Source organism: Amblyraja radiata, chromosome 21 (genome assembly GCF_010909765.2).
Source record: "Amblyraja radiata isolate CabotCenter1 chromosome 21, sAmbRad1.1.pri, whole genome shotgun sequence".
In the NCBI taxonomy this organism is placed as follows: domain Eukaryota; kingdom Metazoa; phylum Chordata; class Chondrichthyes; order Rajiformes; family Rajidae; genus Amblyraja; species Amblyraja radiata.
In genome coordinates, this window is record NC_045976.1 from 28,790,950 (window position 1) to 28,818,545 (window position 27,596).

A 27,596-nucleotide genomic window follows, 5' to 3' on the forward strand; every position below is an offset into this window, starting at 1 on the left:
CAGGTTTGGAGGGATATGGACCAAACGCAGGCAGGTGGAACTAGTGTAGGGGACACGTTGGAAGGTGTGGGGAAGTTGGGCCGAAGTGCCTGTTTCCACACACTATGACTATGATTAAAAGGTTCCTTCCGTACTATCTCAGGTCAAAGTGCAGTGGTGTTCAGCCTTAGATGTAAAAACTGGCTGGAGGGCATTCAAAGTGGCTGATTTAAACTATTTGATTGTCAAGTTTTGAAATACTGACCGTATCGTAGATGGATATCAAGTGATGTAGGGTAGGTCATTGTCTCGCCGAGGATTGGGATTGTTCCAGGCAGCTAGGTCCCCATCTCCAGGTGTGCCTCAATTCCCCACCACACGGGACAGCTGCCAACACAGCAAACAAGCCAAACTACTTCTGCTAAAATTAAAGAAATTCCCAACAAAACAGCCAGAACAGCCCACCTACATCTCTGAAAAGAGGTCCAGGGTATACGTTTGAACCATCTTAGAGCCCTGGTTAAATATGTGCTGCTTCTGCAATGCTGATTTGGGGTTTAAACTGGGTCAAACCTTTCCCATAGAGTGCATTGTAATATATGAGGAATATTCACACAGATATTTCACAATGCCTCAGTGGAGCTTACATATGGCTCACCACAAAAGGCATAAATCAATCTGCTTTACTTTCTCAAAATGCTTCACATTTGAAAACAATTTACCAGCTCTCGTGGACCATATGGTTCACAGAATGTAACCGCATTGCCATGCATTATGATCCCGCACTGATCACCCACTACACAATGGCTGCATTCAAACCTGGAGAAATGAGACAAAGGAAGATTGTATTAATTCACATGAGGGTTGACTATGCACCTCATTAAAAAAACAAAAAAAAACAAAGAATAAATTGTATTTGCTTAGCACCTTCCCCATCCTCAACCCTCCTCCACCCCCAAAACACCAGCCAACCAAAGGGTAGCCACTGCTTGCACCTTGGCTAAATGCAGCAGTCACATGCTCAAAGGGAAATCCCACAAACAGCAAAAAAAAAAGAATAATTTTGTGGGGATTGAGGTAGCAATAATCTGACAAATTATATTTTGGGGTCAGACTTTAAAAGCAAAAACCTCCTGTGACTAAGTGTTGGTATGAATACGTGCAAAGGGGTGAAAGACACTGGATCCACTGAGACCCAAGAAGGGAGGAATGCCACCATCATAGACCGAGATTCGCCAGGATCTTTATCACTGTAAGCCATAGTGGGAAGTTATCATTATAAATTAGGTTGATGTTTGAGACATTATGTTTGATCAACAGTTAGTTGACTGTTGGCATTACATTGTAGGCCATGCACAAGGCTTCCATAAATAGTTCAGCCATGGTGGTATGATCTGGATGTGATTGATGATAAAAGCATTTCCAAGAGTGCTGTGCTTGGAATTGTGTGGAGATGTAACATTTAAAGAGGCCTTCACATTCCTCCTCTCACTGTGATTTGTGGACCACTGTGTTAACTACCTGCTACAATATCCTGCTATGAACAGCCATCTTTGATGCTTTTAAAACACAACATGCTAGAGTTACTCAGAGACAGGCAGCATCTCTGGGAGACATGGATAGGTGATGTTTCGGGTCAGGACTCTTCAGAATTATTGTAGTTGGGGGAGAAATATGGAAAAGAGGTGGGGGGCAAGACAAAGTCTAGCTAGTGATAGATGGATACAGGTGAGGGGAATATGTTTGACAGGTGGATGGACAAAGGCTAGACTTGAAAAGGAGGCAAAAAGGTGTAAGACTAGAGGAGTGAAATGTGAAGCAAATATTGGATCTTCCTGCTCAAATCATTTTATGTCATGAAATTCCAAATGCTGAACAGCTTTGGATGCACTGAATATTTTGGTTGAGGGCAGATCTTTGCACGTATTTTTTTATTGTGGCAAACACATATGCAGTACACAATGGCTAAAATAGTTTGTGCACGCATGGGGCTGTGCTTTTTCTGCGATATTACCCCACTATGAGTGGCATTAGTTTCAGGCATTTCCACCCGACTTGCCAGTTCTTCTGCCTTATGGTTGTCCATGTGGTTATCGTGCTTTTTTTTCTTTAAAACATCAAAATCTAACTTTTCAACTCTGTGTTGGATTGTCTCCTTTAACCCCTTTGCTTTTCATCGTGAAGGATGTTAACTGCAATAAAGTCACCACATAATGTTATTGTTTCTTTGTGAGGAATAGTAGCCACTGAACATATTAACTGATTCCAAGGATGTTTACATATTTTAACCAGCACAGAAAAATTGACCATGAAAATAAAACACAGACTGTTTCATAACAAATTTTATGATAACTGAATTTAAAATAAGACTTTCAGGTCCCTCCAGACTACAGAGGTTAAGGGGTGCTCGTGTTTATGTGTACACCTACCATAACTCTTCATTCAGTTCCAACTGAGGATGGGAATCAAAATCATCCCGGAGAATCACATTGGTATTGTGGATTTCAGCTTAGAAAGGAAATTCAGACTAATTAATAAACAATCCATCACAAAGCAATTTACTTTGCAAAATGTATGCTTAGCTTGTCTAACTCTGTCTCAAGAGCCCAGTCATTTTTTTCTCCTTATGAAAAGGCATGAGTAATAGTCACTACAATTTGCATTATGTGCTATGCTCTGGAGAGCCAGGCTTGCCTCTGTTTGGCTTGTGTTCAAAACCAGTTCTTTCAAGGACAAGATGTATGTAGATCTCAGCAACAGAGGTTTATGGATTTTTCATTTCCATGGCAACATTGATTTGTTATGGTTCCCTTCTTTTAAAATTTAAATGAATGGTAATGGTGACTCTGCATAGGACAGGGAAAATGGCTATTTCAATCCACCGAGGGATGCAGGATGTATTTTAGCATGTTATTATGCAAGGCTGCATGCTTACATTAGCATCCCATTGAGCTGGTTAGTCCCTCTCCTGATGCCTGTAAAACATTTATTGAGCATGGCACTGGTTATGGCCTCTCCGAGAGTGACCTGCATAACCGAGCCAGTAATTCATTTCAATGAGTCTTCCGAATCAACACATGATTATATGAGTAGTTTCACTGAAAGAATGCAAATGCTGCTATAACATGTGGGAACATCACTTACAAAGCAACACTGGAATTCATACAGGCTCGAGAGCTAGCGCCACAAATTACGATAACAGATATGGGAATTTAAATAACAAATTAATTGATTTCACTGTTGGCCATTTATATTCTGCCAAAGGGATTCTCCCGAACAATTACAGTTTTATAGTTCATAATGAATGGTAGTGTTGAGGTTTGCAGTAGAAAGTATGGTTCCAGACCTGGAATGGGAAGGTGATGTATTTTAGCGGGGAGGCTGGCTGGACTATGGTACCTTCCTTAACTTTGGTGCCGCTGTGGGATTATGTTGTGTCGTGGACTTCTGTGTTTGTGCTGTTTTTAATTTTTTTTAATTTTATTAATTATTTTTTTTAATGTTACTTGACTGTAAGGAAAATCCATTTTGTTGTCTCTTATGAGATAATGACAATAAATTGAATACAATACAATACAATAATACTGGAATGGCTAGCTCTCTCTCAGCTGCCACAAACATAATGGGCTGAATGGCCACTTTACGTGCCTCAAATTATGACTCTGTGGAGTCTCTCTATTTCAGGCAATTCGTGTTAGCAGAAACTGCTCTAAGTACAGTACTGATGGAATCAGAGTGAAACTTCCTGAATATTACCACATAAACCTGCTTTAGGACGTCATCAAAAATAGACCCTCGACTGCAGCGATGTGTTTCTTCCACCAACCACCCTGTGGCCTATGTGACTCAAATGCCCAATTTAACTTACTCCTTTCAAATGTAAATACCAAAACATAAATACCCCCTTTACTTGGTAACCATGAAGGTTAAATGATAAATATCAGGAGTGGGAGCACTACTGTCAGAAGGAGGCAAGTTCAGATTTATTTTATTTAGTTTTTATTTTGTATTTTAAACATGTTTTAGTAGATTGTGAAATGGTGGGTAAATTGCCCGGAAAAGTCAGCAGGGTAAAGGTTTGTGGAGCCTTCACTGAATTGCTTAACATGGCAGGTTGGTGGCTGTGGGCACCTCCTCTGGAAGTGGCTCTGGAGGGAGGTGATTAGAACCTGCTCCCTGCCGGGAATTCCAGCTCCACCATTGTGCTGACCCTCCAGCTAAAGCCTCATCTTCCTAATGCCGACAATGACTGTCCACACTCTCAGATGGCCCAAACAGCAAATCAGATCTGAGTAATGGGATGATTATTTGAATGTTCCAATGGCTTGCCTCATTGCGACCCAGTTGGTGGTAGGGAGCGTGTTATATCTCTTTGTTGCAGGTCTCCAGAGATTTGAAATTGGGATCAGGAGTTACAGATACAGGGGTTACCAGCTGGGCATTCTCTGAGCATCTTCAAACAGGATCTGCAAACCACTTCTGAGCAAAGCATTGGGGTTCTGGAAAATGGTTACTTTTACGTAAAGTGATATTATGGTTATATTAGGCGGTCTTTTCTGTTTACATTTGTCAACTGAGTGTAATAGCCTAGTTCGGTTTTGTACAACACAAAAGCGTCTCAGAATAAAACAGCATTTAACTTGTACTTATAGTAGAGACAATGAGAATAACGGATCCACAGACTGTTAAAGAACTAAATGGTCTCCATCCAGATACTTTTTTTCTTGATGAAGTTAATCATCTCACTATTAACTGAGATGATTAACCTCATCTGGTTAACTTCATCTCACAACTATGAATTGTACTGTTTATTGACGGGCTCTTCCCTTATCACAGTGCAGACATCTGGTTGTAGATTGCAGAAAACTCTGTGTTATTGTTTGAGCTACCAGCACCACGAGAGACTGATGAAATCATTATCCACGAGAAGATATTCACACTAATTAGCTGGCTCGGGGGCAATGACACATTCTATCACATATTTTGAAAATTTTGTCAAAGATCAAAAATGTTTAATCAACAAAGAGGATTTTTAAGAATTAATATTACATGTCCCCAAGATAAAAGGGATTGTGTGGTATTAATGCTCAAATTCTCCAAATTTATCTCAAAAAGTTGGAGCAAATTTTCATTACACAAAGTTACTGGAAAGCTCCAGACAGTATTTTATTGTATTGTTAATATTCTCACTTACCCAGCCTTGGCCGTAGGGGAGACTCAGTGGGAGCTGTGAGGTAAGAATAGTTAAGTTGTGTTAACTGATGGGCACATTCTATATCCCCTCGATATAATGATAACTGCGTAAATTATTTACATGGAAGATTTCCATGAATAACGTTCTCTGGGGGAAAAATCATAAATTTCAAGCTGAGGCAGGCTTGCTTCCTTCTCAACTAGTCAGCCGTTTGACAATTCAAAATAACTTTAATTACAGCGTGTAATAACTAAGGTTAATTCACACTTTGTGGTCAATTATCTACACGTGACAATAAACTAAACTGAAGATTATCTATTTCACTTATGTGCTATGTCGATTTTTTTAATAGATTACCTTAAACTAAAAGCATATTTAAAATAAAGCTTGTTCACTTTGAGTCAGATTGGATATTTGCAAAATGGAAAATTCATGTTACCTTGACCTTGTTGAGAAGCAAGAGAGTAAATCAAACAAACATAATACATCACACTGCAACACCCACAGAACATGGTATTATAAATTAAAATGCATGGCCATTGCAATTAAGCTTAAGCTTGTATTTCTTCATTAATTTATGAATCACCATTAAACACTCAATTAAACAAACTCACAGATTTTTTAAATTACAATTACTCATGGAAACAAAGCTGGAAGCCATGAGAATATAAACTATATAAGATTGTAAAATAAGGATGCTCCAAGCGAATGTGCAGAGAATAGAGGATATAAATCACATGTAGGCTGAAGGTGTGAGTTTGATTTGGCATCATGTTCAACAGAGACATCATGGGCTGAATCGCCTATTCCTATGCTGTACTGTTCGATGTATTAAAGGACGCACAGTGGCTCTATTAAAGGTTATTACAACTTTGCAATTGCAGTCCATGGATATTTTTCCATTTTCTCTTCTTTTCTCCCTTTTGTAAAGTAGTACGGAGCTACAGTGGTGCCATGCACACTCCACAAGACCTCAGTCAATGGGTGATTTTTCATGGGGTAGCCCATATAATGAAAACTACTGTATTATTTGACCATTTACAACAACACACTCGAGCCTGATATTCACCTCATAAAGTCATTCAGCATGGAAACAGACCTTTCGCCCAACTTGTCCACGCTGATCAGAATGTCTAAGCTGGTCCCATTTGCCTGCATTTGGCCCACATCCATCCAAACCTTTTTTATCCATGTACCAATCCAATGGGTTTTAAACATTGTAACAGTACTCGCCTATATAGCTTTCTCTTGCAGCTCTTTCAATATACCTGCCTCACCTTGTGTGATAAAGTTGCCCTTCAAAGCCCTTTTATATCTCATCGTAAATTATTATTCTCAAGATTTAGACTCCGCTATCCTGGAAAAAGACCGGGACCATCTGCCTTCCTCATGATTTTATGTATCTCCATACGGTCAGCCCTCAGCTTCCCACACTCCAGGTAAAATAGTCCCGTCTACCCAACTTCTCTTTATAACTGAAGCCCTCCAATCTCGGGAACATCCTCGTGGATCTATTCTGCACCATTCCTAGCTTAATTATATCATTTGATAGCCACAGCACACACCTTCACACAGACTGTACATAGCACTGATCACGGGCATGAATATCCCCTATCCCAGTGGGAGTGAATACTCCTGGTTGCACCTCAGCTGCTGGTCTTCTTGTAACCTATTCTTGACTTTTAATACCAGGCAGAGTTGTTTTCAGCTTAAATCTACCATACTGTTGTAAAGCAATAAAATAAAGCATGAAAAACTGATAGGAAATTCATTTTATATGGTAGTATAATGATGTGACATTATGGATCATTAAAGACAGAATACATTTAAATAAAATTGCCTACTAAAACATATTTTAAAAATTTGGCACACAGATTACAATTGAGGTTGGAATCCAAATCACATAATGCCAAAATTCACGGTATAATGAGTTCAAGTGAATTGTTTTAACCCATTTTGTTAGTGCAAAACTATCTGTAATTCATCAGTAATTGACATGAAATTGCCCATCCCGTTCAGAGGTTAGTGGTGTTGGAAATAGAAATAGTTGCAAAGTATGCTGGCAGACTTGTCTTGGTGAAGGGTCACTCTACATATGGTTCGTCTTTTATCAGTGTTGGATTTATACCGAGTAGAAGATTAGACCTGGGGAATGGATTGCAAAATGATTTTAAAATGTACATTGCAGGAGAAAGAATGACAGAAATTAAACCAAATGCATGTCAACTCCTGCTACCATATATTAAAGACTCACAGCCAGGCTATTGACTGCCTTATGATCTACCCTGGGCCAGTGACTATCCCAGGCTGGTAGCAAGCCACTGCACTACAGGGCTAAAAACTAAGGTGAGGATAGGAGTTTATTCCAAACGTAGCAACTGAAGTTCAAAATTTTGGAACTACACAACTGGTCTTTTTACAGTAATGATGGGAAAAGTTAAGTAACTGGTCCGAAATTTACAGCAGTAATGATGCTATAGCTACTGAGATTTGTTATCACTCCTCCATGCGACTAGCAACAACTTTGGAATTTCAGTACACACTTAGTTTAAGATGAAAATCCCAGTTATCGACAGTGATTCTGTACATTTCCATCAGTAAAGCTAATTGAAGCTTTCCTTGTATTCAGGCAAATTCACTCGAAATATCATGAATTTCAAATATTTATGATCTCGTCCTTTTGTGAAATCTGTTCTTCTTTCTATTAAATTTTAAATGTGAACTTAATGACAGTTTGAATTTTAATTATCACATCAAACTATCTGTCCCTAAAAATGTGTAAGTTTTATGTACTGTCATTTCCATTGTCTTTTGTTTTTTTATTGCTTTTTACAAGTTTATCCTTTAACTTCCAGAGATAGCTGATTTTGTGAAGAGGCTTCTTCAAAGTCAGTGTTCAGCTTTTGTTGCTTCACTGCTGACTGCAAATTCTGGGCCAACTTTTCGGAGCAATGTGTGGGGTGTGCGTACGTGTGTGATGCAGTGAACAGGAAAGGAAAAAAACATTTGCACTGATAGAAAAAATGGTGACGAGATGTAAACCAATTGACTAAAAAAAGTAATAAGAACGGTTATAAATAATGGGGGAAGCACCTTCAAAGATGCTTTTAAAAGAGAATACTTATAAAAGAAAATTTGCAGATTATGAAGAATGTGGCTAGGACTATTGCTTCAGCACAGGAGGATGAGGGGTGATCTTATAGAGGTGCATAGAATCATGAGGGGAATAGATAGGGTAGCTGCTCAGATTATTTTACCCAGAGTAGGGGAATCAAGAACTAGAGGATGTAAGTTTAAGGTGAGAAAGAAGAGATTTAAAAGAAATCCGAGGTGAAACTTTTCACACAGAGGGCGTTGCTGCCAGAGGAGGTAATAGGGGCAGGTATTATAACAAATTTTAAAAGACATTTGGACAGAAACGTAGACAGGAAAGGGTTTGGAGTTGCTCAAATCGGCAGCTGGGACATGTAGATTGGGCAGCTTGGCTGGCATGGGCAAATTGGGTTGAAGGTCCAGTTTCCGTGTTGTATGACCATATGGCCATGACTTTATGACTTTAACAACACAGTACTATCCCTTTAGTGTGCTTTAGAAGGAACTGCAGATTATGGAAAATCGAAGGTAGACAAAAGTGCTGGAGAAACTCAGAGGGTGCAGCAGCATCTATGGAGCGAAGGAAATAGGCAACGTTTCGGGCCGAAATCCTTCTTCAGACTGAAGTAGGGCGGGGCAGGCGGGGGGGGGGGAAGAAAGGAGAAAGGAAGAGGAGGAGCCCGATGGCTTAGGGAGAGCTGAGAAGGGGAGGAGACAGCAAGGGCTACCGGAAATTGGAGAAGTCAATGTTTATGCCGCTAGGGTGCAAACTTCCCAAGTGGAATATGAGGTGCTGCTCCTCCAAATTCCGGTGGTGCTCACTCTGGCCATGGAGGAGGCCCAGAACAGATAGGTCGGATTCGGAATGGGAGGGGGAGTTGAAATGCTGAGCCACCGGGAGATCAGGTTAGTTAATGCGGACCAAGCGGAGGTGTTCGGCGAAACGATCGCCAAGCCTACGCTTGGTCTCACCGATGTAGATCAGCTGACATCTAGAGCAGCGGATGCAATAGATGAGGTTGGAGGAGATGCAGGTGAACCTCTGTCGTACCTGGAACGATTGTTTGAGTCCTTGAATGGAGTCGAGGATGGAGGTTAAGTGACAAGTGTAGCATCTCTTGCGGTTGCAAGGGAAAGTGCCCGGGGAGGGGGTGGTGCAGGAGGGAAGGGAAGAATTGACCAGGGAATTATGGAGTGAGCGGTCTTTACGGAAAGCAGACAGGGGAGGAGATGGGAAGATGTGGCGAGTGGTGGGGTCACGTTGGAGGTGGCGAAAATGACGGAGGACTATTTGTTGTATGTGACAGCTAGTGGGGTGAAAGGTGAGGACTAGGGGGACTCTGCCCTTGTTACGAGTGGGGGGGATGGGGAGAGAGAGCAGTGTTACGGGGTATTGAAGAGACCCTGGTGAGAGCCTCATCTATAGTAGGGGAGGGGAACCCCCGTTCCCTGACGAATGAGGACATTTCCGATGCCCTGGTGTGAAACACCTCATCCTGGGAGCAGATGCGGCGTAGACGGAGGAATTAGGAGTAGGGGATGGAGTCCTTACAGGAAGCAGGGTGGGAAGAAGTGTAGTCTAGATAGCCATGGGAGTCAGTCGGTCAGAAGTCTATCACCTGCGATGGAGATAGTGAGGTCAAGAAATGGTAGGGAAGTGTCGGAAATGGTCCAGGTGTACTTGAGTGCCGAATGGAAGTTAGTGGTGAAGCGGATGAAATCAGTCAGTTGTGTGTGGTTGCAGGAGGTAGCACCAAAGCAATCATCGATGTAGCGGAGGTGTGCTTGCGCCTTTCTTATTTCTAAGCCCTACCCATATTGCCTTAGTGTACAGTACGTCCTGAGTGCTTCTAGCAACAATCTCCCAGATTAGTAGCGCAACTCCTCCGCTTCTTTACCTCCCTTTCGATCATGTCAAACATTGAAACCACAGAACATCGAGCTTCCATTCGTATCCTTCTCACAACCATGTTTGTGCAATGGCCACCACAGCATCATAGTCACAAGCACTGATCCAGGCTCTATGTTCATCTGCTTTCTCCACAATACTCCTTGCATTGAAATAAGCACATCAGCTTCACCATATTCCTTCACCTCTCCCTGCCTGTCCTTCCTTTGAGGCTAACATCTACCAATTCTTCCAATTTCTGTACTACTCTGGTTCTCACCCTCCTGTCGCTGTAGTTGATAACCTCCCAAGTAGCATTAATAAACTTGCTTGCAAGGATATTGCCCCCCTCCAGTTCAGATGTAACCCAGTCCCTCTTGTACAGGCCATCTCTGCCCCAGAAGAGATCTCAAAAGTCAAAAAATCGGAATCCCTGCCCACTGCACCAAATCCTGAGCTATAAAATCACTGCATGCAATATTTAAAACCTGTATCAACTATTTAAAAGAAACACCATTTAAAAGTATTATCTTCACTAAAATATGAAATAAAGGGACATTGCAGTAATATAGTGGTAAATTAAATATTAATATTTTAAATAATAAATTCAAGGTATGTTTCATTCTAGGTTCAAAGAAGATCCCATTAAATGTTTCAATGTGCTGCTTTACAAGATTTCATTAATTTTAAATGATATATGAACATTTGTTTTTTATTCACTGCAAATGATTCATTTTTCATAATTTTCAAACTGTGTGACACTTTGAAACATTTTTCGAGATTGAATTTCCTTTTACTAATATGATCATTTGCAGTCAACTGCCTTTGAAGCCAAAAGCCGAGAACATCCATCATCCCACCAATGTCATTTACATACATGCTGCCCATAACACATTAAATTATGATTAGTGACAGGCATTTCTAGGTACTCAGTAAGTGTTTTGCATGTGTGGAAATATGTTTATGTGAAGAAATATTATGCTTGCAGGAGATATTGCCTGACGTTTAGTGTGGGGACTGGTGAGACACCCAGTGACAGTGCGTGACCGAGGGAAGGTTGAGTTTCACTGTACAATCCCTCTACCTACAATGAATGAATGAATGAATGAATAAGTTTATTGGCCAAGTATGTACACATACAAGGAATTTGCCTTGGTGCTCCGCTCGCAAGTAACAACACGACATACAGTAAACTTAAGAATAAAACATAAAACATTAAGAATAAAACATTATAGTTTAAACATGTGAATGAAATAAAATACCAGAGCAAAAGGAGGCTGCAGAATTTTGGTTATTGAGTAGAGCTACTGCTCGTGGAAAAAAAGCTGTTTTTATTTCTGGCTGTGGCAGCTTTGACTGTCTGGAGTCGCCTTCCAGAGGGAAGTGATTCAAAGAGTTTGTGGCCAAGGTGAGAGGGGTCAAAGATTATCTTACCCGCTCACTTCCTGGCCCTTGCAGTGTACAGTTCATCAATGGGGGGAAGGTTGCAGCCAACAACCTTCTCAGTTGATCGAACGATTTGCTACAGCCTCCAGATGTCATGCTTGGTGGCTGAGCCAAACCAGACCATGATGGAGAAGGTGAGGACAGACACTACAATAGCAGTATAGAACTGGACCATCATTGCCTGTGGCAGATTGTGTTTCCACAGCTGCCGCAGGAAGTACATCCTCTGTTGGGCCTTTTTGACTGTGGAGTCGATGATGGCCTCCCATTTAAGGTCCCTGGAGATGATGGTTCCGGGTAACTTAAAAAACTCCACAGATGTGATATGGTGTTGTTGATGGTGAAGGGGGGGGGGGGGGGGGGGGGGGCGAGGGGAGGGGGAGCTCTCCTAAAGTCTACTATCAATTCCATTGTCTTAAGAGCATTGAGCTCCAGGTTGTTACGAAGGAACCAGGCCGCCAGCTGTGTCACTTCCTGTCTGTAGGCAGATTCCTCCCCATCCTGGATCAGTCCAACCAGGGTTGTGTCGTCCGCAAACTTGAGAAGCTTTACATAGGAGTCTGCGGATGTGCAGTCATTGGTGTAGAGAGAGTAAAGGAGAGGGGAGAGTATGCAGCCTTGCGGTGCTCCTATGCTGAGGGTTTGCGGGTCCGAGATGTGCTTTCCCAGCCTCAAATGCTGCTTCCTGTCTGTCAGGAAGTTGGTGATCCACTGACGGAAGGATTCAGCACAGTCAACAGGTAGAGTTTGGAGTGTAGTAGCTCTGGAACAATGGTGTTGAATGCAGAACTAAAATCCCAAAACAAAATCCTTGCATAGGTCCCCTGACAATCCAGGCGGTGCTGGAGGATGAAGTGCAGGCCGAAGTTGACTGCATCATCCACTGATCTATTGGCCCGGTATGCAAACTGCAGAGGGTCCAGCAGGGGATTTGTGATATTTTTCAGCTGGGCCAGCTGAAGTCTTTCAAGGGTCTTTGACTTTGACTTTATGACTACAGAGGGCAGTGCGACAGGCCTGTAGTTATTAAGACCAGTAATCCTTGTCTTTTTGGGTACAGGGACAATAGTGGAGACTTTGAAGCAGGCAGGGACAGTACAGGTTTGCAGGGACTGGTTGAAAATGTCTGTGTAGACTGGTGTCAGTTGTTCGGCACAGAGCTTGACGGTAGATTGTCCAGTCCTGGTGATTTCCGGCTTTTTTGTCTTCTGAATAGCCTCACCATCTCCTCAATTTCTATTGTTGGTGATGGAGAAGTGTCAGACTGATGTTGGGCAGCAAGGAGAGGGTGGGTAGTGGACGAGGGCCCAGTCTTTGCAAACTGGAGTCAGGGTGTAAGTGGGTGTTAAGTGGTGATTGGAGAGGGGTGGGTGGGTGGGAAAGAGCCCAGCCTTTGCAGACTGGAGGTAGACAAAAAATGCTGGAGAAACTCAGCGGGTGAGGCAGCATCTATGGAGAGAAGGAATGGGCAACGTTTCGGGTCGAGACCCTTCTTCAGACTGGAGTCAGGCTGTAAGTAGGTGTGAAGTAGTGATTTGGGAGGAATGGGTGGAGAAGGGTCCAGTCTTTGCAGACTGGAGTCAGGCTGTGAGGAGGTGTGAAGTGCTGATTGGGGAGGGGGTACCAGGGTTATGTTTCTGTTTATCGAAAATGCAGTAGAACTCGTTCAGATTGTTGGTCAGCTGACGATTGTCCAAGGAGCGGGGGGTTTTCCTCTTGTAGCTGGTGATTTCTTGCAAGCCCTTCCAAACTGAAGAAGAGTCATTAGCCGAGAACCTGTACCTCAACCTCTCAGAGTACCTATCCTTGGCAGCTCTGATTCCTCTTCTCAGCTTGTACTTGGCCTGCCTGTAGAATTCTGCATCCCCACTCCTGTAGGCCTCATCTTTAGATTGGCAGAGCTGTCTGAGTTCTGCTGTAAACCAGGGCTTGTCGTTGTTGTACCAGATCCGGGTCCTGGTGGAAATGCAACTGTCCTCACAAAAGCTGACATATGATGTCACAGTTCTGTATATTCATCGAGGCTGGTGGTTGCTTCCCTGAACACATTCCAATCAGTGCAGTCAAAGCAGGACTGTAGGTTTTCAATGCCCTTACTTGTCCACCTTTTCATTGTTCGCACCACAGGCTTAGCAGAATTTAGTTTCTGCCTGTAGGTCGGAATAAGGTGAGCTAAACAATGATCAGAGAGACCCAGAGCCGCCCGGGGAACAGAGCGATATGCGTTCTGGATTGAAGTGTAACAGTGGTCAAGTGTTCTCTCCCCTCTGGTGGGGCAGGTAACATGAAGTCTGTACCTTGGAAGCTCTCGGCTGAGGTTAGCCTTGATAAAGTCCCCCAAAACAATGGGCATGACAGGATTAATGTGAATGTTTCCACTTTGCACAGTGGCAGTAAAGCTGCAAATAAAAACAGCCCATGGCCAGTTTGACTTCCCGCCTGCACTAAAAATCCAAGGGTAAAATTTTGAGATTAGCATTAAGAAATTGGAATAGTCTCTCTTTGTGGATTTCTTTCCTGTTGTGTTGTTACTTTGCTTTCTTCTCTTCTCCCAGTCAAATATGTTTTTTTCTAGATAAGCCAGGTTTTGGCTGTGTTCAAATTACTTGGGGATTGTGAGGCAAAAGAATCTCAAATGTAATTGACAACTGATCCATTAAACATTAGCTGGAAGGAAGTGCCATTGGTCCCCGCAGGGTTTTCACCTTTAATCAATCCCGTTGAGGTGAAAACCTGCGTTAACCCCTCTCAGATGTGAAGCACACGAGAGATAGATGGCTTGTTATTTTCCCCAGGTTGAGTTGAGAGAGCTTTCTCCATCCCCTCCCCCATCTATAATCATGGGACTTGCAGGTAAAAGCTGAGAGCTCTATACCAATGTAACATAAAACATCCTTAAGTTTCATATTTATGAAGGGCACATTAACATAAGGGACAAAACCTATTAAACTTTTATTAGGTAGAATTTCATAATCATGTTTAGAGAAATTGTACCTGTTAAATAATTAACTTTCGAAATTAACTATTACGATCATGAAACAATGAAACATTTATGCCTGAAAAAAAATTACATCTAAGCCCGAATACATTTATTAAAATGCCAAAATACAAGAGAAAGTGCTTGGTATAAAAGTTTAATGTCTCCGGAATAAATTTTCCAAATTCTTTTTTGTACTCAATAGGCTTTCAGTAACTTGCCCTAGGTTATCACATTGAATGAATTGTAATTCTCACTCAACCAACTGCTTGCCAATATTTTAGGAAGTTATTAAGAGTCCATGGCCTGGTCTTTAATGAGCTGTCGGCTGAAACACTCATAATCCCCAAGTATACTTAATTCTGCACATTTCATTTTCATTGATAATTAAAGATTGTAGCTGACCGCAATTATAATTCTATTTTTAATTGCTATAAATCTAGGGAACATTCCCGGTCTGCTGAGGTTATGGATCAAAGAGTACAAAAAGAACATATTTTCTGTACAACTAAAAATGCTCAGTATTTCACAAAGACAAATGGAAATGTTTAAAATTCTACAATATGTTTGTTTATGAGCTAACAGGCAACTACAGGAGTGGATTTGACTAAAGTTTATTATTAGCATTAGTCTACAGTCTTTGCAACATACTAAATTAAAGATGCAAATGGAATTTAATTTCTTTCCTGTGGGATAAATGGATTCATTATTTCATTTACCCATGAAAAATGCACTCTTTTTCAGTCATTGAAAATCAAAAATCTCCAGATGCTCTAAATCTGAACCAAAATCTGGAAATAATCAGCTGGTCGGGCAACATGTATGGAAGAAAATAGTTATTATTCCAGGTTTATGCCCCTTTTGACACCAGCATGAAATATCAATGCTGAGATCCTTTGAGATCCAGGGACCTGTTTCAAGTGCTGCCTGTGTGGAATTTGTACATTTGCCCTGTGACTGTGGATTGCTTCGGTTCCTCCCACATCTGAATGATTTGTTCTTTGGAAGGTTAATTGGCCACTGTAGGTAGAGTATAGGTGAAGTCAATGGGGAGTGGGTGGAGGGGGTGGGGGGAGTGGCCAGTTTACATGATGGACTGAATGGGTCAAAATTAAGCATGTCAATTTGGGGGCAGGTTAATCCTAAAGATTAACAAATCTTTTACAAAGAAACATAGTCGAGGGAGGTGTTCTGTAGTTAACCTGTTCCATTATCATTTAGAGAATCCGAAGCACAAATTTTAATTTCTACGATGCTTGAGCTCTGTTTCAAAAGATAATTTTACAGTGTGATTTCATGGAAAGCACAATACAAAAGGAATGCTTTGGACATACAAGTGTGATCAATATTCTACCAAGGTTTTCCTGGATATATCACCAGGCACGAGTTGCAATTTGAGTTCACAATGATTTACAAATGATCACAGCTGTATTGCATGTAACTGCTGTATACTGTATTACAAAACTATTCACTAAAATCTGACATGGCCCAACAGAATGGGAGGATGCGGATCTGAATCAATTATTACATATATTCTGAACTATGGAGGAATCATTGGGCAAGATAACACGTTTCCTTGGAAAATTAGAGGGTAACTCTTACATGTCAACCAGAATCCATTTTCCAAGCATCATTGGTGCAACCATGGCTCCAGATCGACCTCTTAGAAATGTTTAAGAAGGAACTGCAGATGCGGGAAAATTGAAGGTAGACAAAAATGCTGGAGAAATTCAGCGGGTGAGACCTCTTAGAAATGGTGCTTCATTGGGTAATTAGATGAAATAACGGAGAAAATATATTTACGAATAGGATAGGGGCATTTGCGACCTATTTAATGATTTATATAGTGAATTATTTAGCCATAAGGATCAAGACGATGGGTGGGTCAATTGCTAGCCTGGAGTGTGGTGAATTTGGCACGAGTCAAGGCAGTAGGGAAATCGATTCTAAGTTAAGGAGAAGAACAATGAGTCAGTCCTCCTGCTTTTTTATCACATTGTTTGATTCAGGTTCGCAAGTAGGAATTCTATAAATGTATATTATGCTGTACCGCCTCCAAATGCCAAATAGTCTTCTCCCTGACCAAGTTTGAACACGAGTCATGGTCACTCAGGCAGTTTTGCCTGTGGATTTACTCAATTAAGGATTCTACATCAATGGTTAGTTACAATGAGAAAAGAAAAAATAAAGCCCAGCATATCCAAAACATAACCAATTTAGAGTTATTTTTACAAAACATGAATAACCACAATGCAATAAAGATATGCAACGGTTTAAATTAAACTTGCACAATTGGCATTTGTTTTTGAAGTCACAGTCTTTCTCTTACCTCCTTGTTCACACAACTGCTGAACCAGTGCATCCTTGAATATGATTTGACCCCTCTGTGTAGCTGTGGCCCTTGTAAAATAAGAGAGAAAATGTTACATATCAGTTTATTATTTTCTAATCCGATGTAATAATTCAAATTATATTGTTACAGATACTATAATGAGACATAATTTCATATGCCCTACCTATTCGCCTATCATCCCACGCAATCAATAGAAAATGCAAGATCTCTGTAAGACTCTGTTTGATCTTATAACTTGCACGGTCCTGAATAAAACTCTGTAAATTGTTCAATATTACACATGCATATAAAGAACAAACAGTGCCAGACCCGGAGTCGATCCTGACCTCGGGTGCTGTATGGAGTTTACACATTCTCCTTGGGACCGTGCAAGGTTCCTCCTGGTGCTCTGGTTTACTCCCACATCCCAAAGACGTGCACGTTTGTAAGTTAATTGGCCTCTATAAATTACCCCTTGTGGATGCAAAATTGGTATAACATAGAAATAGTGTGAACGGGTGATCGATGGTTGGTGTGGATTTGGCGGGCCAAAGGGATTGCATCTCTATACTTAAATGTACATCACTGGCACAGAGACTCTAACATTGTAAAAGAGGAAAAAGAAAATCTTGAATTTTGTTAACTTAAATTTGTTGTTACTAATTGAAAGTATTCTTTCACTTTGTGCTGTATTTGTTTATTTTCCGGTATTTGGCAAATGATTTGAATAGTACTTGAGTTTCATCCAAAGCATATGCTGAAATGAAGGATAAGAAAAACAGGATAAGCTGTTTTAAGGAGAAAGTTAGATTACCTGAATACCAATGGCCTTTCTTTACCATTTGACCAGCTTCTCTACTCTTTTTTTAAATCTGAGATGACCTCTGCACTTTTGACTTAACATTCTCAATAATAAATAAAACTGAACATATTAAAAAACCTGTCAAACAACACTTGAATTATTCAGACACCATCTGACAACCACCAGAGCTTACATGGGGGAATACCACTACCATTAGTGCACTGGGATTCACAAATGCTTCCATATCAAGGTTGCATCTCATGATTTAATCAAAAGCTGTACTTTTCATGACATCTGTGATGTTCTAAATTATGGGCTTCTGCCCTCTGCACATCCAAGGCTCTTGCACAAGCAGGAATGAATAACTCTATAGGAATGCTGGGGTCAGTCAGCATCTGTAAATTCTTTAACAATCGGTAGCCAGTCACAGTGCCAGGCAAGTTGCTTTCTGTGCGAATTCCATCAACGAATGATGTTTGAGTCAGTAAAAAAAAACAAAATCCTCAATTTTGCGTCACACTAAGTGACAGGAAACACTGAGCATTGTGCTGCAAAATCAGATCATTATTTGTTAGGTACATAATCAGTTATACCATCAAGGACTAATCCTTTTTTACATCTTAGTAGTTCCTCTTTAATTCTGCTGGTGTTATAAAGTTCAATGGGTTGTATCACAAATGGTTGCAGTGTCTAAAACAGTGGTTCCCAACCTTTTTTTGGCCATGCCCCACCTAATCACCTCTAAAATCCTGATGCCCCCCCCCCATATTTTAGCACGAGCAGACAAAGAAATAATTCTCAGAAAATGGAATTTACTCAAAATAACATCTGAAACATAAACTACATATGTTTACCTGATGCCCCCCTTAAAAATCAATTTGCCCCCCTGTGGGGCGTACGCCCCACGTTGGGAACCACTGGTCTAAAAGTTCAGGCATTTCAGTTGTAAGCATCTATGAGCTGATTACATCTGGTCATCAATTTCTGCTTTAATCAACTCCGAGTGCCTTGGATCCTTGAGGAAACCTGCATCATGAGATATCCTAGCCACTAGTTCCAACAACAGTAGAGAACCAATTTTCCCTCAATATGCTGTAACACTATATTCTGCAAGCTGGTATTTTTCTCTATGCAGGACCTGTTGTACTTGAGTATGGTTTGATTCTACTCCTGTGTAGTATGATTTGATTTAAGTGAATAACTGACAAACACTGTATCTTGGGTACACATGACGACAATAAACCAAGATCATTACCTAAGCTTGTGAAATGTATGAATAACATTTCACTGCATTAATATCATAAGTGCTATCTCAGTCTGCCATAATCCACCTTTTATCAATCCACATACAATCCAACCTTAATCACAAATTGTGTATTGGGGAATAACTTTTGCACCTGCATTATAAGCAACTCGTGCTAACTGGGGCACGACAGGGAGCAAGGAAGGTTGGATAGGCTAAATTGCATTTATTTTAATGCAGGCCTGACAGGTAAAGGAATGTGTTCAAAAAGAACTGCAGATGCTGGAAGATCGAAGGTACACAAAAATGCTGGAGAAACTCAGCGGGTGCAGCAGCATCTATGGAGCGAAGGAAATAGGCGACGTTTCGGGCCGAAACCCTTCTTCAGACTGATGGGGGGTGAGGGGGAGAAGGAAGGAAAAAGGGAGGAGGAGGAGCCCGAGGGCGGGGGGATGAGAGGAGACAGCTCGAGGGTTAAGGAAGGGGAGGAGACAGCAAGGGCTAGCAAACCTGGGAGAATTAGGAATTCTCTTGTGAGGATAAAGGAATGCGTTCACAGCATGGATAGGCACATGGGATTACGATATTATTTCAGAAATATGATTAACAAATGGGCTGAACTAGCAGCATGTTTTGAGGTACAGATCCTATAGGCAGGATGGAGGTAAGTGAGGAGGGTGCATTGTGTTTTTGATTTGGTCTGGAAGATTTGAGTTCTAAAGAGAGTTGGACAGGCTGGGTCTTTTTCCCCCTCGAGCATAGGAAGCTGAATGGAAACCCGACATAAGTGAATAAAATCATGACGGAAATAAATAACGTGAATAGTTATGGTCTTTTCCGCAGTACAAGGGAGTCTAAAGCTAGTGGTCAAGATGAGAGGGGAGAGATTTAAAAGGGACTTGAGCAGTAACCTTTCCACACAGAGGGCGTTGCACATATGGAACGAGCAGACAAAGGAAGTGTTGGAGGCTGGAACAATTACAACATTTGAAAAACACAAAGACAGGAAAGGCTTTGAGGAATATGGGGCAGATGCAGGTAAATGGGACTAGCTCGGCATGGACCAGTTGGGGCAAAGAACCAGTTTCAGTGTGACAACATCACCAGTGAGGTCAAAATTCCCTACAAACAGTCCTGTGCGATCTGTTATATCAATCTGTACAATAGGAACGTGTAAGTATGTTCTGCATTTCAAAGCTCACGACAAAGCACTGTTTCTCCAACAATGCAGCACTCCCTCAGTACTCCAATTAAAATTTCTAGTAGGATAATAATTTAGAGCAGGATATTTGATTCAGATAGTTGAGATTTACCAAATAAATCAAACTGATGTATTCAATGGCAGAAAATGGTGGAAATAATCAGGGAGCATTCGTGACATAAGAAACCGAGGATGAACTTTCCTTTGAGGTGGAAACAACTAAGGATGTAACAGATTTCAAGCAAATTCAGAAATGGCAGACTGTTCAAGGGGAGGGAATAAACAAAAGGACAGGTTAGTGTGATAGGGTAGAAAGCAGATGTAATTCACTGATGAATTGAATGGCAATGCACAGTAAAGAGGGATGAGCTAAAAGGTGGGACAAGAGGAGACATGGTTAGTTACAGAAGTTTGGGAAATAGCAGCTCTGGTAACAGTTGAATATTTTTTAACTCAAGCTGATTTAGACTCACAATAGACATTTAACTTGATATTGGCCACGAACACAGCTAAGATGCATACTCACGAAAGCAGTGAATCTGACTTATGTATTTATAACCACTGACATTATATAAAGTGCACAAAAGTAAATCCATCACATGTCAGCTCTTCAGAATTAATAACTGCGATGCTTTAATGCATCTTTTTCTATTAGCTGCACAGCAAAAGCTCAGTAATAAATATTCAAGAAACAAGGGGCATGGAATTATCCAACTAAGTTTATATTTGGGCCAAATTCATTGATCTTCCAGACTCCCATTTGACTTACTGAATATTGATTATTCTTTCCCTGGAAGCACTAGACTGTGGGAGCGGGACGATGGTGTGTAATACATCGTCACACCATCTTTTGAAAGGGTATTTGTTCAAAACATAAATCCAACTTTGATTTTCATCACTCAACACCTGTGCTTCATTTCCATTCTTACATCTACCTACCTATGTACACCAGTCAGCTCACTATTTAAATACTTATTTTTAACTTGTTGTTGATTGTAATGTTGATGCAAGAGTTCTGAATAAACTTCAGACATATGTTGAACCTAGACCAGGAGTCAGAGCAACTTTTCATCTACTTTGATGTAAATTTTTTTTTAAAGCACACAGTTAAGCATTTTTCCATTTTTATGTTTTCAAATGATAAAATGGTTTGAAAAATGGACAATGTCTTCCAAATGAACATGAAAGGAATATGCGTGGATTAGAATGTATGACCAGGCTTACACCATAATTGGTTCACACAAAGGTCAATTGCAGCCTTATTTTTCAGTGATATTACCAATAACCTGAACTGGCAGGTGGGACATGGGCACAGTATTTCCATGTATCACTGTCCATGCTATCTCAAAGTTACTGGATTCTCCAATTGCACACACCAGAATTAAATAAAGTAAAAATATTCCTTAACTCAGATCAACAAGAGCAGATTTCCTCAGTTCCATGTGTTACATTAACAAAGTCAAAATAAAAAATCTGTTTTTTTTTAGTAGGCAGTGGCCTGGGATTGAGAATGACTAGCTTATACTCCAGGTTTGTGAGTTTTCCTGCTGGTTCCACTCATAGCAGGTTCCATGCACACGGGGGGGACCAGCAGCAAAATCTGGACACGTGGATTTCCCACAAAGATGGGGAATCCACTGCTGCCAACCTGGATGTACAGTACATCATGATTAGCCCAGCTATTTCCAGTGGCTACTGAATTAAACCCCTGTGTCTTCACTGACACTGCTTTAAATAAATAAGAAAATTAGAGAACAATCAATCAATAAAGACAGCCTTCTTGAAATTGTCCTCTTGAATATATGTTTCATTCCTCATTTAATTTCTTTTAGAATTCACATGTTTCCAACACGAGCTGATCTATTATGCATTGCAGTCAGAATAATGGTTTTGATATGATCACCCTTAACCTTGAAAGCTTTGCTCAATTGTTCCATTTTGGACAATTGACATCAGACATTTTGGCCTTCTAAAGATTTTCTGTCCATTGACTGGAATGGGTGAGGTAGCTTGCTGCTATCCTGGGATCAGAAAAGTTACCCTAACATTCAAAATACTTAGCATTCCCAATCTATTTTATAATTCAGCAAGTGCCTCACTATAACTAATGTCATTTTCATCAAAATGTCTTCATACATAATTTCTGCTTCATTCTTGTAACTCATTCATCTTCTCTTTGAAATATATAATTGCTCATTAACTTAGCACATATAATTTATTTTATTTGATCGTTGCATTATTCATCATTTTAATTTAGATATTTTTGGAAGATTTTAAAACTAACATTTTACTTTCCAGAAGAAAGCTTGGATTCAACCACTGGATATCCAATAATTTCAGTGGCACCAGAACCTGGCTGACCACTGCTGTTTTTACTTGGTCTGGTATATATTTCTCTCACCTCCTGGCTGTGCCTTGTGAAATTTCTGATGTCTCTCTTTTCATCTGTCCTTGTGTCAGGAACAATATTTTTCCCAAAACTATGGAAATATTTTTTTGCCTTCTAGCTAATTTTATAGTGCTGTTGTAAAGTCCAAGCCTAAGAACGCAATACAATTCCAAACACGCTGTAAGCCCATTGCCAGTAAGTTAGTCTTTCATTTGGTAGACAGAACAGTGTCAACTCCAGCTGCTTGATTACTGTGTCAGTTTTTAGATTACACCATTATTTCACTTCAGGAAAGGACAGTTAATTTTAGTAGAGGCCTATGCGACCAGTCTAACAGGATGATTGCATTGGAAGGATTGATTTTGATGAAATTCACCTGACTGTTATCTGACAGTCCTGACTGTTGATGACACTGTAAAGTAAATGAGGCCTTTGGAGAAATGGTGAACGGTGGCTTATCTGAGTGCAGGGTGGCAGCAAATACAAATGATGGACCCCTTTATTCCCAGGATCCAGTATTCTCAGTGCTGAAATGGCAGCATAAAACCAATTTGCATCACAATTGACCATCCTCAAATGTCGTGGTTATGAATACAGAAATAGAAGTAGGTTTCACAGATTTTTTTTTTAAACAGCTGTACATTAGTAGGTTCCTTATTGGTACAAGTCCTTGCAGAGAGTGGTGAGAACGGCTGAAAAAATTATTGGGACTTCTCTTCTCATATATATTAATGATGTGGACGAGGGAATTGAATGCAACATCTCCAAGACACGAAGCTGGGGGGGCAGTGTTAGCTGTGAGGAGGATGCTAGGTGGCTGCAAGGTGACTTGGATAGGCTGGGTGAGTGGGCAAATGCATGGCAGACGCAGTATAATGTGGATAAATGTGAGATTATCCACTTTGGTGACAAAAATAGGAAAGTAGACTATTATCTGAATATTGGCCGATTAGGAAAAGGGGAGATGCAACGAGACCTAGGTGTCATGGTACACCAGTCATTGAAAGTAGGCATGCAGGTGCAGCAGGCAGTGAAGAAAGCGAATGGCATGTTAGCATTCATAGCAAAAGGATTTGAGTATAGGAGCAGGGAGGTTCTACTGCAGTTGTACAGGGTCTTGGTGAGACCACACCTGGAGTATTGCGTGCAGTTTTGGTCTCCTAATCTGAGGAAGGACATTCTTGCCATAGAGGGAGTACAGAGAAGGTTCACCAGACTAATTCCTGGGATGTCAGGACTTTCATATGTAGAAAGACTGGATAGACTCGGCTGGTACTCGCTAGAATTTAGAAGATTGAGGGGGGATCTTATAGAAATGTACAAAATTCTTAAGAGGTTGGACAGGCTAGATGCAGGAAGATTGTTCCAGATGTTGGGGAAGTCCAGAACAAGGGGTCACAGTTTAAGGATAAGGGGGAAATCTTTTAGGACTGAGATGAGAAAAACATTTTTCACACAGAGAGTGGTGAATCTCTGGAATTCTCTGCCACAGAATGTAGTTGAGGCCAGTTCATTGGCTACATTTAAGAGGGAGTTAGATGTGGCTCTTGTGGCTAAAGGGATCAGGGGGTATGGAGAGAAGGCAGGTACAGGATACTGAGTTGGATGATCAGCCATGATCATATTGAATGGCGGTGCAGGGCCGAAGGGCCGAATGACCTACTCCTGCACCTATTTTCTATGTTTCTATGTTTCCTTCAATCCGGGACATTGCGTGCAAACGTTGCTTGTCCAAGGCCAACAGCATTATAAAAGACCCCACACATCTCCATCATGGACTGTTCACTCTGCTGCCCTCGGGCAAAAGATATCTACGGAGCAGAACGGCCAGGTTTTGCACCAGCTTCTTCTCCCGAGCCATCAGACTCTTTAATTCCATATAATGTGCCGCCACTATTATCTATTTTATCTTTTTATCTATTTTATCCTTTTGTTATTTTATGTTGCATGGTGAGCGAGATGCAACGAAATTTCGTTCAGACTTGCATTTGTTGGTGTATTTTTGAATGACAATAAAATCTTTAGTTAATTGATTGATTCATTATTGAGTCTGTACATCATTGGGGTCTGCAACACATTAAAAAGACTGCAATGTGAAAGAGGGGTGTCATGCTAGGAATCAGCATTGGTTCTACTTAAATGATTGGACTGGAAACATATTTATTTTTAATAGTTAAATTTTCAGTTCCAATTGTAATTCAGACAGAGGTAGTGACAACAGCTCAATTGGGTGTCCACATGACCAGTCCATCTGCCACATTGGAGATCAGTTCTGGCCAAGAGAGAAGCAATGGTCCGTAGAGTGTTAAATTCAAGAGATTATTGCTTAAAAACACTTCCAATGTAATTCCATCATGCAAAAGCTTAAAAATAGAATTAACAAATTGCTGTGAATGCAGGAGGCCCTGACCAGATTCTGGCTGGAACACTAAAGACGTGTGGTTCAAGTCTAGTTGCATCTCTAGTCAAACTATTCCATTATAGTTACAATACTGGCAGCCACCTGAAAATGTGGAAAATTGCTTTGTACCTCATGTTCCAAAAAAAAAGGCAGGATGAATGCAACCTAGCTAATTACCATTCATTTTGTCTAATCTTCAGCAAAATGGAAGGTGCTCTCAACAGCACCGGCACTAAACCTGGCAATGCCCCATTTATATTTCATAGGGATTACTTGTTTCCAGACCTTATCCCAGCCTTGGATGAATTTAGACCAAAGACCTGAATTCAAGAGGTAAGATGGGAGTACCCATAATATCAAGATAACATTTGACTGAATGGGGCATCAAAGAGCCTTGGTTATCCTAAAGTCCATGTGCATCAAAGGGAAAATATTCCATTTGTCAGACACCTCACACATAGGAAGTTAGGTTGAGTTTGTCCAGCCGCAGAATATCACATAAATATCATGGTTACAAGAGCAGGCTTGAGACTGGGCATTCCATGATGAATGACTCACTTCCCAACACGCCAAAGCCTTTTCATCACAGCTGCCCACTTAATTGGTGCCTCAATCATCAACCTGAACATTTCTCCATTCTACCATTGGTGCACAGTAGCTGTAATGTGTACCATCTACAAAATGCACTGCATTCATTTTTCCTTGATTACTTAATTAGCACCTAATGAACACACATAATTTACCACAGGGAGCATAAGGGCAGCAGGGAACAAGACCTCCTGTGGTCCTCCTCCAAGTCACACATCAACCTGCCTTGGAAACATATTGCCAACACTTCATTGTCACTGTTTCTATTCCTCCCCAACAGCACTATAGGAGTATCTTCAGCTTAAGGATTGCAATAACCCAAAAAAACATTTCAAGAACAATGAGAGGTTTGCCAGTGTCATCCAGATCCCAAGAAATTAATTGATAAGTAATAATACAGCTGCAAAGACATGTGAGAAAGTTGTGTAGATTTTGTTGAGAGTAAATACATCTCCCTTATGAGTGAACCGTTTAAAGAAATTACAATATACATTTGTATGAGCTCCAGTTACCTACTTAAGACTATTGGACTGACAATGTTTTATAGATTGGTAAGTTTATTATTACAATTTTATTGGTTCCAATACTGCCAGTGCAAGATTTGAACCCAAGTTAATAACCAAAGCAGTGTTTAAATTGGCACCGTTATCATTTAACAGAAAGGTGTCCCAGGGACTATAAAACAGGCAATGAATGGTATTGTAAAAAATGAATTGCCGTTATATTCTAATCTTCCACAAACCAGACTATATGTATCACACTGCTTGTCTGATTCAATCCAAATGATTCCCTGTGATGGCTGCGGTGTACTAACAACTAGCAAAGATTTAAGGCGCTGTAAATGTCTGCTGAGAATATTGCAGCTGATTCATGCAATCAAAACCATGTGACTCAAACATGCCTGTCATACATAATAGAGCCCTTCTTGTTGTTACCTTTCTGTGCTTCACTGTTTTCTCTCTGTTGTTAAACATCTAAACAGTTTAGCACCTGCCAGGAAACTGAAGGTCTTGAAAACAGATTTTTTTAAAAGGCTGTATATTAAATATCTTCCGAGTTGCGGATGGTCCTAGGTTTTGCCTGGACCGGTAAGCGTCTCCTTAAGGCCTTTATTCATTGTTTTTTCCCCAAACTTTAATAGACTCCATTGTTTTGCCATTTTCTTAGTATTCTTGGATGCTCTAACATACAAAAGTAACTCATGAAGTCCATGCATATTTGTTCGCATGTATTGCTATAAGACTCAGTCAAATTGAGAAATGAATCAAGATTGCAACCTGTTTTTATTTTTATGCCAAGGCCAGAATCAAACATCAAAATTGTTTTTTACAATACCATTCATATCCTATTTTATGGTCATTGAGACACCTTTCTGATAATTGAGCCAATGTAAACACTGCTTTCGTTATTCATTGTGTTGATCGTCCCCAATTCCCCTTTCCACACCATGACAGAGTAAAAAGTCAACCAAATTTGTGGATCTAGAGTCACACATAGCCATGGGTAGTGACAAAAAAATTAAATTTGCCTGGTTCTCAAAAAGCACATTAAAACATATAATACACATACTTGCAGATGCAATTCCTTAAATATGCTTATTGACCATTGAAACAGGAAGGGAGGCTTGTGTCTGATCTTTGTGCACAACAATAAGTAGGTTAAATAAAGGTAAAACGGAGAGATTCCCTTTCCCAAAAAACATAAGCAAACTAGGTAACAATAATTATCAGTAATGAACAGTAATTTCATGGCAACCATTATTGACACTCTTAATTTCAAATCCATTTAATTTCCTTAAACTGCAGTGTCAGAATTTGAACTCATTCGCCTCCAGACCAATAGTCAATGACATAATCATTACCCTAACATACCCCTGAAACAGGACAAGAGATTTTTTTTAAAGTGATAGAGAAGATGAATTAAATCAGAGATTACATATGAGGTGATTTGGATTTTAAAAGCGTTAAGACCACCATAAAGAAGTAAACGCTGATGGGGATAAAAGAGATAATTTTCTACAAAATTCTCCTTTTCCACAATGTCCTTCAGAAGTTACACAGTAT

At 40.5% G+C, this 27,596-nt stretch overlaps 1 protein-coding gene across 3 annotated transcripts in view; it reads right to left on the reverse strand.

Annotated features, from left to right (window-relative positions):
* Positions 1-27,596, reverse strand: part of reln (reelin) — a 258,697-nt gene that overhangs the window by 172,948 nt on the left and 58,153 nt on the right. For all 3 annotated transcript variants that reach the window (XM_033039883.1, XM_033039884.1, XM_033039885.1), the window contains 4 exons: positions 16,907-16,977; positions 5,174-5,206; positions 2,409-2,487; positions 702-798 (listed from right to left, as the gene is read on the reverse strand). In XM_033039883.1, coding sequence (XP_032895774.1) covers positions 702-798; positions 2,409-2,487; positions 5,174-5,206; positions 16,907-16,977 — 280 coding nt within the window. The remainder of the gene's footprint in view (positions 1-701; positions 799-2,408; positions 2,488-5,173; positions 5,207-16,906; positions 16,978-27,596) is intronic.